Below are 12,518 nucleotides of genomic sequence, written 5' to 3'. Positions count from 1 at the left end.
TTCCAACTATTGGGGCAGCAAATGGCAACCCACATTAGGTGCAGAACAGTATTTTGAGTCTTTCAAGCATTCCCAGAAATGTACCTGGTTGTCAGGTTTTCAATTCTGCCAGTTCTTTTCAAACGATCTGTGTCTATCCAACATGGGCTTTGTAAAGCATAATTACAGTTTTATATATAAAGTTTTACATATGACTCATTGTTCTCAGAATTTCGGATTAGACGTAACATTATAAGAAATACAGGCAGCACAGAAATACATCCAAATTTGAACTAGTCTTCTATGAAGTGAATATCTCTTGAATAAGGCAAATATACTCTTGAGTGTGTAGAATAATAACTAGTGAAATTAAAAAATTGTCCACTCAGACATCATTTTAGTCATTATTTTAAACATTTTTCCAGACAAAATTTTTTACAATTACCTAAGTACTTCATTTCCTTTCCCAGTCTACCCTCTGGTAACACGACCAATAGAATTAGAACTTTCTAGATTTTCTAAGTTGTGTAAAATGTTCAACTCTGTGAAAATGTACAAGCCAAAACACAAGTAAAACATCCAAAAAATATTTATTCTAGTTTATTGGACCCATGACTTTATAAGTCACCCTATGGGCTTTAATTTTTTTCAACATTAGATGAAATCTTGTGGTTATTTGTTTTATTGTGTTTTCCAGAAGACTATTAGTTCAAAGGGGGAAATGACTCTATTTTGATCTCCATTATAGTCTCAGAGATGACCATACTACTTGGTACATAACAGGCTCTCAACAAATATTTATTTAATGAATTAATGAGTGAATTCTGTGAAACTGCCAGAATACAGCAGCATAGAAGGTGAAGAAGCTAAGCATCTTGGTAACTAGACCCTAAATAATTTTTAAAAAGTTCTCTAACCACATGGACTTTCTTGTTTTTCCATCTCAGGAAACATGCCCCCAAATGTGAATAACTCAAGGCAAATTAACTTTAATTACTAGAAAAACAACTTACCTGCAACATAGAGTAAAAACTGCATCTTTATCTGTAAATAGCTGTTCATCATCCCTACAATTATTTGAGTTAATCTTTGATAAGTGCTAGTGTTAGCATTACTCTCCCTATAATTTTGCTCCCAAAGAAGAGAGTATACTGATTATATTGATCTATATGCTATACTTCTTATAGCATAACTTACCTTCATGCTCTTCTCTTTTTGGTGGTCCAATATTTCCAGGTCCCATGGCTCCCATTGCTGATGAACTATTTGACTGGAGGAGAAGAAAAAAGTCCAATGTTCTATAATTACTACTTGTATAACTTATATGACCAGTAATACTTTAAATTTGATAAGCTTTCCAGGTACAATTTCATTGAGCTACCCAGTTTAATTATCCATTGTTGTTATACAACCAAGAGACAGATGTCAAGTATTATTTTAAATGTGTTTTCCTTGTCCTTTCAAAAAGCACTTGTTTAATAGACCCTAAGGTAGAATTGATCTTTGATCAGAATAAATCCCCAGTTTTAGCCCAGTGAATCATGTATTTCTGGGGATAGGGGGATGAGCGACATTCATCTCTTTGAAGATTATAACCAAGCATTATTATAACATGGATTTTGGATTTTTGGCGGTTGTCTGGTCATAGTTAGATGGGGAACAGAAGGATGGGAAAGTTTTATAGAAATGGAAACAAACAACTAAATAGAGTCCAACTATTTAGACATCAAACAACTTATTTAAAAGTCTTAATAGCTTTTACTTCTTTCCACCGTGGGTATGAAATACCTCATCTCACCACCTCATGATACTAAATGAGTGAATTTAAACAGCAATCCCAAAGTGTCAAACACGTGATGAACCACTTCAGTCTTCAGGCAAATTCAGATTTACTTCGCCGTCTTCTGCACAAGCATACATACCCCCCAACACACAGCTTACAGGACTGCCTCTGGCTCACCAGCAGAATAGTTTTCTTTTTTCAACTAAGTATAACACACATTCAGTTCAGTTCAGTTGCTTAGGCGTTTCTGAATCTTTGCGACCTCACAGACTGCAGCACACCAGGCTTCCCTGTCCATCACCAACTCCTGGAGCTTATTCAAACTCATGTCCATCCAGTCGGTGATGCCATACAACCATTTCATCCTCTGTCGTCCCCTTCTCCTCCCGCCTTCAATCCTTCCCAGCATCAGGGTCTTTTCCAATGAGTCAGTTCTTCACATCAAGTGGCCAAAATATTGGAGTTTCAGCTTCAGCATCAGTCCTTCCAATGAATATTCAGGACTGATTTCCTTTAGGATGGAATGGTTGGATCCCCTTGCAGTCCAAGAGACTCTCAAAAGTCTTCAACACCACAGTTCAAAAGCATCAATTCTTCGGCGCTCAGCTTTCTTTATAGTCCAACTCTCACATCCAAACATGACTACTGGAAAAACCATAGGTTTGACTAGATGGATCTTTGTTGGCAAAGTGATGTCTCTGCTTTTTAATATGCTGTCTAGGTTGGTCATAGCTTTTCTTCCAAGGAGCAATTGTCTTTTAATTTCATGGCTTCAGTCACCATCTGCAGTGATTTGGAGCCCCCAAAAATAAAGTTTCTCACTGTTTCCATTATTTCCCCATCTATTTGCCATAACACACATTATACCTTCAATATACCGGAAACCACTTCATTGGTCCCTCTCAGGAGTTCTTCGATATTTCAAGAAAATCCCATTTTTTTTTTTTAATAATTGTTCTTGCTGATGTCAGATTCTGTGGCTCCAATTCACTCCGTTGCTGGCAGTCAAAACTTCTTATCACTTGGCCCTGGCCAACCAGCACCTCTAACTCTCCCTTTCCAGGATCCTGCCTTTATCTCCCAAGATTTCAGACAAGTACAAAAGTTAAAATGTCCTGTTTGGGCAAGAGAAATAGGGTCTGTCCTTGAAAGCTGGTGGAAAATCTCACCTGTCTTTATTATGCTAAATTATTCCAACAGCTGTAGGTTATTAGTTATAAATTAATCTATAACATTTCAACAGTTTCTCAGGCAGTAACTATTCCTTTCCAGAGAGTTGCTTCAAAAGTGCTATGTCTGTGGTTAAGGTGTTGTTGTTTAGTTGCTAAATTGTGTGATTCTTTGCTCCTCTGTCCATGAGATTCTCCAGGCAAGAATACTGGAGTAGGTTGCCATTTCTTCCTCCAGGGGATCTTCCTGACCCAGGGATTGAACCCACATCTCTTGTGTCTCCTGCATTGCAGGCAGATTCTTTACTACTAAGCCACCAGGGAAGCCCTTAAGGTGTTACAAGCATTTTAATGTGCAACTCCAAAGATAATTTTCTGTACTTTTTTTTTCTTTTAAATCACTAAAGTCATATAAAATTGCAGTGCTTTTCTTAAGTTATTAATCACCAGAATACAAATAATACTAATAGTCATTCAGGGTAAAGAATTTTTTGGAACATGAGGGCCTCTTGTTTTGTTGAGTGCTTCCTTCCATAGCAAATAAAAATCCATAGAAATAAAAACTTGAACATTCCTGACAAAAATTGGTATGCCCTCTATGAACACTGATGATTGGATCAGTATATCAGAACACAGGGGGAGTTTAAGTTGATTAACCTAACGAAAATAAATAATTAAAAATAAAATTTTCACTTGAAAAGATGGATCAGGATAATAAAAAACAGTAAAACCACCTGGCAATTATTTTTATAAGATTATCATTTTGGCCTCTACCATGAATCTACATCCAATTATCTGAGCAATTTATCATTGCAATTCATGCCACCCTGCAATATGTAAGAGAGTTAGAACATCCTTGGTATGTTATCTGCGCAAAGTGGTGAACCTTATTTCCCAAGGTCTTAAAATCCCCTTGTGAGTTTAAAAGATAACAGACATATTCTTTCCCAATCTCCTATATTCTTAACAATTCATGGTGAGGATAGTGTAAATAAACCAATGTGTATGCAACAGTTCTAAATGCTGTTTACAGTAAATGTATTTTCAAAAACACATCACTCTTGTAATCATTCTGCAGTTCCCAAGATTAATGCATGTTAAAAAATGAAAAGCTATTTCTCTCCTGGAAAATTTAATAGTTCATTAGAAACATTAATTATTCTCCCACTGTTCTGATACTCCAATTCTATATCCTCTAATGATATCTGTACTGTGGCGTCTGAATGACCAATTATCTCAAAATTGCTTATAACCCAGATATACAGAATTGTACATTATTATAGTAATTTTCCTCTATAAATTGTACCATTTGGTAAAATGATTCTAGTCTCTTTATTCTCATAAGCACTCATCTTTCCCCTGAAAATGCCTCTAGTTGCAAATAAACATCACCATGCATAAATGCCAAAGGAAACAGGCTTTGTAACCAGAATAAATTCTTATCTATGAATCTGTTCCAGTTACAAGTTCCATTTCACTTTATTCAAGATCACTATTTCTCAAGCACTGACTATACTTTTTCTATATGGCATAACCTTACCTTTCCCAGAATGTACCACTCTATCTCAGCTAAGGTAGCAAAAATGAGTTTGCCTTCCCAACTTATTGGTATATTGCTCTTAACTTTTTCTTCTGTGTCTTATTTGTTGTATATCTTCAATGCTGTTACTAATGACCTGATTTTTCTTTCTTTGGCCTCTACTAAGAATTTTCTCTGATTAAAACCTCTTGGTTACTAATTCTGGTTCCAAGCCAACTCAGTTTCCCTCCTCTACAAATTTTATTTCCATCTGCAAGTCTTACTTGCCCTGTTCCACCTAACTTCTTCCTGGAGGGTAGAAGCTCAATCCAGTGTCAACCTGAACCATTGAATTGGCTGCCTATTTAGATTATACTATTGTTTTTCCACACTATGGGAAAAAAGAATTTGGGGAGGAGAAAATTGATATGTATGTTCATGGGAGATGGTTTATTCATGGTAAACTTGCCATGATAACAAAGAACATTAAAATAATTTAAAGCAAATTGATATATTCTTCTATACTAGGAGATTTCTGCCTTCAAACAAATTTTGTGTGCCTTCACATTGGCAGTCTGATAGTCAAAGTTTGCTAATATCCACGGAGATGGAGAATGGAGAGCAAGGGGTTACATGGAAGTATTTTGAGTATTCTGAGCATACTGGCAGTGAGTGTGAAATAGTCAAAGGTCAATTCATGCAACTCTCCTACCCAAAATGAAGCCCATCTTGCTGCTGCAAGACACCCCGAGGTTCCCTTTCCTGACCCCAAATGCTATTTGGCTAACTAGATTCCGCAGCTCTATCTGAGCATGCAGCCGGAAGCCAATTTTAATAGGCTGAAGCTAGTTTGTCCCATTATTTGGCTCAAAATAGTTTCTGTTCTGCTTTCATGTGTAGACAAATCAAAAAAATTAAGGGTTTGGGGGGTTTAATTAATACTGCCTAATTAAAATTATTTGCTTTATAGAAATATTGTCTAGGCTTAAAAATCCTAGCTACCACTCTTTGCATTGGTTGTCAAGCATTCTCTGGCCATAAATATAAATGACAAACATTTTGAAATGTGGCTATTGCTACCATAGTTACAGAACTATTTTCCTATTCAGTGTTCAGGTAGTTTAGAAAAAATATAATTATGTTTGCTAGAAATGTACTAGAGGTTATACTCTCATGCATAATGAGCCCTGCAACCTCCTGTGAATGTATTAGATGACATAGCCCTGCTCCCACAGCAAGGTTGGAACAAGTTGTTCAAATACAGTTTCACGACTTAGTGTGATCAGAACTAATTCATCTGTAAGTATACGACCACCTGTCCGGACTCAAAGTCATCCTCTTCAGGATAAAGTAGCTTAGAGAGAGCCTGTAATGCTGAAACTGAAGAAATTGTTTCAAAATCCATATTTTCTGTTTCCATATTTTCAGATTCCATATTCTGAGGAAGAAGATAATCAGAAAGAGGTATTTTAGTTTTCTATTTTATTTAAGACATGAAGATTTTTCTAAATTGTCCTATCTCCCTTCTTTCCCTGGGTCGCTCCATTCTCTTATTCCTCCTTGAAAGTCCTTGTAAACTCCTTCAAATATATATATTATGCTGACTCACAGACTCACAGGGCAGCAAGTAGACAGAAGTATTCAGCTCGCTTTATTAAAACTTCATGCTCAATCTAACAAGCATTTCTTGAGCACCTACATAGTGGTTCTCAGGTTTTAGTGTGCTTAAGAATCACTGGGGAGTTAACTAAAATGCACATTCTTAAACTCTACCTCTAGAGAAAGGGTATGTCAGTGTCATGTAGAATGCACATCATTATTTAGAAATGTACTTATGTAGACTACCTTTTTACCTTATCTCTTTTATGCTGTCTAAGCTGTATATTCTATTTAGTGAACTGAAAAGGATGTTTGCTGGGGTGAATGTCTCGAGGAAAGTTACTCATTTCACACTTTTGCCTCAGGCAGCCCGGTACTTTCTGTTATTTAAAATTTTAATCAACCCTTGATGATGCCTCGCATTATACGGCTGTTTGAGGCCTCTAGTGAGTTGGTTCATTAACTTTAGTGAAAGTTCATGGAAATAAATTTTCTCTTGATTATAATAGTGATACTATGTATGTCTGTTGTGGAAATTTTAGGAAATAATACATTAAAAGTAGAAATAAGAAAATCACAAATACCTGTACTCCTATCAACCAGACATCAGTCTTTTAAAATACTCTCTACCATTGTATTTAGAGTAGGAGTTCAGGATTTTTAAAAATCTTGAAAGTGTCAGACTCTAATGAAAAACCTGAATAAAGACTGTAGAATTAGGCTTATTATTAGTGATTTGGGCATAAATATAATAGGAATCTTTTCTACACTTCTGCTGATATTTTTCAAACATTATTCTATAAAATTAATTCATAGGAAAAATTTCTTTAGCACTTCTATTAAATGATCCATTAAAATGTTTCTATTGTGCACAGAAAAGTAATATAAAAGGATTCTCAAAAGAGTGCTGGTACAATCTCCTGTCAAAATCAACTGCATGTAATGGCAGTTTACAAATCTATTGTTTTACTCTTATGTTTTACCATTATTATGACTTTCCTTTTTAAAAGGAAAACTGATCTGAATACTTATTGGAGATGTCAAGGGTATGAAACAAATGTTAAATAACTCTGTACATCTAGCATAGAGGCAAGTATATCACAGTGGTTAAGAGTAAGGGCTCTGGAGTCATGCTGCCTAGGTATGTATCTATCATTTACTTCCTAGCCTGCGACTCTGGACACATCATTTAATCTCTCTATACCTCATTTTCCTTATCTATAAAATGGGAATGATAATAGTGCTACTTCATAGGGCTGTTACAAGCATTAAGTAGCTTAATACACATAAAAGAGCTGGGAAAAGTGCCTGGCACATAGCAAGTACTCAATACATGTTAGCTATTATTGGTTCTTTAAAATTTTAATTTTGCTGGGCATGAATATCATTTCTAATAATGATGTCAAATACCTTAATAATAAAACTCATTACACTGAAAACTCATTAAATTGGAAAAAGTGAAATAAGAGGCAATAAAACAATCTTCTCTCACAGTATGGTCTGGTAGTCTGCTATGGAAATGAATAATTGACACATTAAATTAAATGAAGAGGCTCCTGTTTAGATTTTTAAAGTCCTAGCTGATTATATGTTCATTAAATATTTACTTAACATCAAAAGCAAAAAGTTTACTGAAACATTTTCTACCTTAGACAACGAAAGGGAAAAACAGATCCAGATATCAGATGCAATGATATAAGTGGTATTTTGAGTTGAGATTGTACAATGAGACTTTTAAAAAACAAATATAGCAGAAATTGCTTTATTATTCCAGCATTATCTGCCTCACAGTATTGTTGTGATGGCTATATTATGCAATGTGGGTGAAAGAGTTTGCTAAAATATGAAAAGCTTTCTAAAAATATCATTATTATTTGGTACATAGTGCCAGCACCACAGGCACACAATGATGAGGACTGCTAGAGATCAACGGTGGGCTGGTGAGAGAGGAAGAAACTGGAACCAGCAGAGCTAACCCAGAAGAAGGGCATTCAGAAGTCCCAAATACAGCATCTGAGATAGCAATGAGAACTGCTATTCATGCATACTCATCAGCTTGGCAGTGACATGGCAGCAAGAGTTTCAGGACGTGAACAGTGTTTCAGCAGAAAGGTTGAATAGCCATGATTACAGCAAGGTCTATTTAGGTAAAGCAGGACCCTGGTCCACAGGTAGGGGTACAGGAGGCAGGGTGGGGTTCTTGAGGTGGGAGTTGGCAGCCAGAGAAAGGTTCAGAATATGGTAGGGTTCAACATTACAGCTAGAAAAGAGAAGAGGAACCAGACACTCCATCAGAGGCTTTCTAATGTCCCAGGAGAGATTATGAAGGAAGGCTGCAGTTCATTAGGTACATTGGATACTGTATTTAGGAAAAGCAGATTAATTCTAAATGCACATCAGTGGGGAAGTACCTCTGGCCTTGCTCTCATTTGGTGAGAAACAGAGCAGTGTGGGCAATGGGAAGCTACACCTGGAAGCTGAGTGTCTTCAGTAACTAGAGCTGGCATGTAGTCAGCAGTTGGCGAATACTGAACAAAGCACGATTAAATTCATACAAAAGTTGATTTCCTAGTCATCTTGGAAGGTTATACATTGATGGAAATTATGCTATCAATGCTCAAAATATTTTGGAATTGCCTTCATATGTATCACCAAAAAAAACCAGGTGTCATTATGGTATCACTCCACATCAGATTTGTCTCCAAGTGATTTCTAGCTATATCTAAATATTACATCTACTTTCAAACTATGAAGATCTGATATTTGAGGATATTCAAAAGAATGAGCTACAAGCCTTAAGGCGATTCTAAAAGAGTAGTTTCAAAGGTAATTTTAGCAATAACAACAGCATTATAATAAGTGGATAGTCTCCCAAAGCGACTGCTTTGAAGGGAATACCACTCCTTGGGATGTAATACAAATCACAATAATTTTTAATAATGCTCTTTATATATGAAGTATCTTAGGAATCAGACTTCTTAAATTCCAAATCATGCTGGCATAGAATGGCATATATTCATACTTAGATAGATTGTAGTAGAAATATCATAATGAAGTTGGCATGCCAGCAAAAATAATTTTTACCATAGCAACTATAACAATCACCTATAAGCACAAAATAATAAACCATGACAAGCTTCTCGATATTGTATTCCAACAAAAAGAATCAGCAATATTAATCAAAGAACTAAAAGTGTCTAAAGAGAAAAATAAGAATTTGAATTGTTAGAAAACTATATTCTAAGTTCAATGGAAATGAAGATTCTACTAGCTTTTTTCGAAGTTTAACAAATCAAGAATAATTCATTAAGCTATTAAAAACCTATTGTAATTCATTTGATACAAATAGATCACATTGGAAAAATTAGAACAAGATGCCTTTTTATGAGTTATGCACTGTTATTTATTTGTAGGACTATCTTTTATTTGTAAATTTGATATAAAGTTCATTTTGAGCCTGGAAATCAAGGACCTTCAGGATATAACCCCAGCCTAATTTTCTGCCTTTCCTTCCTATTATTCTCCTACACGTAATCTGCATTCTGTTAAAAACTGAACTTCTAATTAAACATACCCTATAATCTCCTGCCTTTGTACTTTGGAATGTATTCTTCCTTTTGCTTACAGTAGTGAGAGCATAGTGATTTTTCTGGCATTGCCACTTAAACAGTCCAGGAATAAATTTAAGGCCAGTTTAACTAGGAATTTCATTTAAAAAATATATTGCTAAATGTTTTCTTTGAAGTTTGGTTATATAGAAAATAAATTTTCTAGACCTCTCCCCCTTTTGTTTTCTCTCACTCGCTTTTCGGAGAAGGCAATGGCACCCCACTCCAGTGCTCTTGCCTGGAAAATCCCATGGACGGAGGAGCCTGGTGGGCTGCAGTCCATGGGGTCGCGAAGAGTCAGACACAACTGAGCGACTTCACTTTCATGCATTGGAAAAGGAAATGGCAACTGACTCCAGTATTCTTGCCTGGAGAATCCCAGGGACAGAGGCACCTGGTCGGCTGCCGTCTATGAGGTCACACAGAGTCGGACACGACTGAAGCGACTTAAGCAGCTGCAGCAGCAGTAGCAGCACTCTCTTTTGCTGGCCAGTTCCAGTGACAGAGTTTTCTAGACAGTACCTTTCATTTTTCCCACATCAACTTGAAACCTTAGGGCCTTCACAGGTAATGGGGGGATCTCTCTTGTTACTAGCCACAGTGAGCTAAAGGGGCAAATGCTTCAGTATAAGCTCTTTAACCAAAATATTGGAGCCATTTAGGGACTAAACAAGATCAAATAGGATTATTCCAGACTGATAGTACTGAAACAATAATATCGATAACTTGAGATTAAATTAGACTGTAGTTAAGAGGGCTGGGGTCATGCTTCCTTTTTATTTTTACCTTTTATTTCTTTTTATTTTTACAGTGTCAATAGGAATGGCTCTCTGACTTGAACTAATTGGAGGAAAGTCTAGGTTAAATTAGTGAAAACTCTGAACTACACACTATTCAAAAAGAAATGATATCTTATTGATTCAAGTTTATATAGCAAATAAAATTAGAGTAATAAACACCAAATATTATCATTTGGGAACCTGTTTAATAGGTAAACACATATCCCCATGTAGAGTGCTGTTTACAGCTGAATGATTTGAAAGTATTAAAAATTCATTTACTCTCTTAAAATTGGCATATCTTCTGCAATTTTATTTACATAGTGCCTTATTTAACGATTCCTGTATTAAAATTCTTCCAAAAATACAAAAGTAAGCATCATTGCTGCCTATGTCTGAGTTAAATTATAACCTACTGGTTAACTGTTTTTTTTTTTTTTTTCTTACATTTTTGACAACTATACACTTCAATGCTTCCCTATTTTTGTTTTCCTTCTTTTTTGGCTGCACTATGCCTGTGCATGCTTTAGGAACTTCCCGACCAGTGATGGAACTGGTGACCCCTTCAGTGAGAGCATGGAATCTTAACCACTGAACCACCAGGGAAGTCCCTCCCTCCCTGACTATTAAAACTAATTCATTTTGACTTTGTTTTTAAAATGCCAAGAATAATTTTCTTATTTTAGGTCTCTTTCACTGCCATCAAGTGTACTAAGTCGGAAGTAACTATGGGGACTTAACAGAGTTTTAATTACAATTTTAAAATATTTAATGGAAGATGATTTTTGAAAGTACCTGGGATATTTCATAAACATAAAGGTCAAAAAATGAGCTGCTTGATTTACTGTTTCCTATATCCACTATTTTTTATTTTAGCCAAACTTAATACACTTGCCAATAATTTTTGTTGTTGTTTCTGTCCCATTCCCATACTTCACCTTTATCTGAAAAGTTGATATGGCTCATTGTCCTTTAGTACTTTTAAATTTTCTCCCCAAGTCAACAGGTCTGTTTTATTCGTTTCTTCAGGAAATAGTCTCTGTTCTGAATCAAAGCTCTTAGGAGGAATGACCCCTAACTCTCGGCTCAAACTCTATTCTCGACCCTCACTCAGATTTTATTTTTTGTCACAGTCTGTTACCTTTTGATGCGAACAGTTCAACAACAATATAATGCTATCTCAATCAGCCCTTGGTGAGTAGCAGGTTTGGTAGGTACAAGTAGTCTTTTACGCACCACGCTCCAGACCCCCAAGTGCCGTCTGACCGCTTCTCACTCAACTGATCTGACCAACATTCCTTAGAGCTCTCAGGCCACAGCATTCACATTCCCTCACACAGGGCATTGTCCACGTAGCAAGGGACAGTCTGAACAGCAAAATATCCCCTAAAAATATATCGCAACCAAGCATGCTGGTCCAAGATAAATCATGCCTATACGTGTAAAACAAAAAGTACACTGGCTGCTCCAACTTGGAGCACCCAGATCTACCTACAAGGAAAAAGTTTTCACTCTCAGATTAGCGATACAACCATTAAGTGCGTGTGAGTGTCTAAAGACGCGGGTAAGGCGTCACAGGCTCATTTTGGCCTTCTGACATTCAAGAAGCATCCATCCCTTGTCTAGTAAAACTGGCTCATATCACTCACATTCTAATAGACTGAGTTTTGTTAAAGCTGAATCCTGCTTCTAGCACCAAAGGCTGCAGGGATTTAGAACAAGACTGTTTTATCTGCAACTTGTGGCGTTTGCGGGGTATCTCTCAGCGCCATTAGTATTTAGAGGCCTCCCTAGTTTCTTGGATAGCTAAGGTATCTGAGAACCCCGTCTTTTCCCCTCCTAAGGGTCAGGTTTCCTCACCTGTGTCACTTTTGGGGTGGCTCTCTTGGCTCCGAAAAGAAACCGCGGAGAGCTCTGCGTCGCTCTGTTGCCTGGGTGACAACTTTGTTTCCCAACTCCCCCAACCCCCACCTTCGGGTTCCCGCTTGACTTTGCTGGCCAATCATAGAGGAGTCTTCTTTGACCCCCCCCCCTCTTGGGAATCAACCAATCGGAGCCCGTGCCAGTTGGGGTCCGTAACAG

General features: G+C 36.7%; 1 protein-coding gene across 1 annotated transcript in view; it reads right to left on the bottom strand.

Moving 5' to 3' along the window:
- The window catches only part of DNAAF6 (dynein axonemal assembly factor 6), a 47,416-nt gene extending 35,658 nt beyond the window's left edge, over positions 1–11,758 (bottom strand). Inside the window, exons 1-3 of the mRNA XM_068962532.1 lie at positions 11,669–11,758; positions 5,766–5,927; positions 1,177–1,249 (exon numbers count right to left, since the gene is read on the bottom strand). Coding sequence (XP_068818633.1) covers positions 1,177–1,249; positions 5,766–5,927; positions 11,669–11,758 — 325 coding nt within the window. The remainder of the gene's footprint in view (positions 1–1,176; positions 1,250–5,765; positions 5,928–11,668) is intronic.
- Positions 11,759–12,518: the final 760 nt, after the last annotated feature.

The sequence above is a fragment of the Capricornis sumatraensis genome, chromosome X (assembly GCF_032405125.1).
Source record: "Capricornis sumatraensis isolate serow.1 chromosome X, serow.2, whole genome shotgun sequence".
Taxonomy (NCBI): domain Eukaryota; kingdom Metazoa; phylum Chordata; class Mammalia; order Artiodactyla; family Bovidae; genus Capricornis; species Capricornis sumatraensis.
This window is presented reverse-complemented; position numbering and strand designations above follow the sequence as displayed.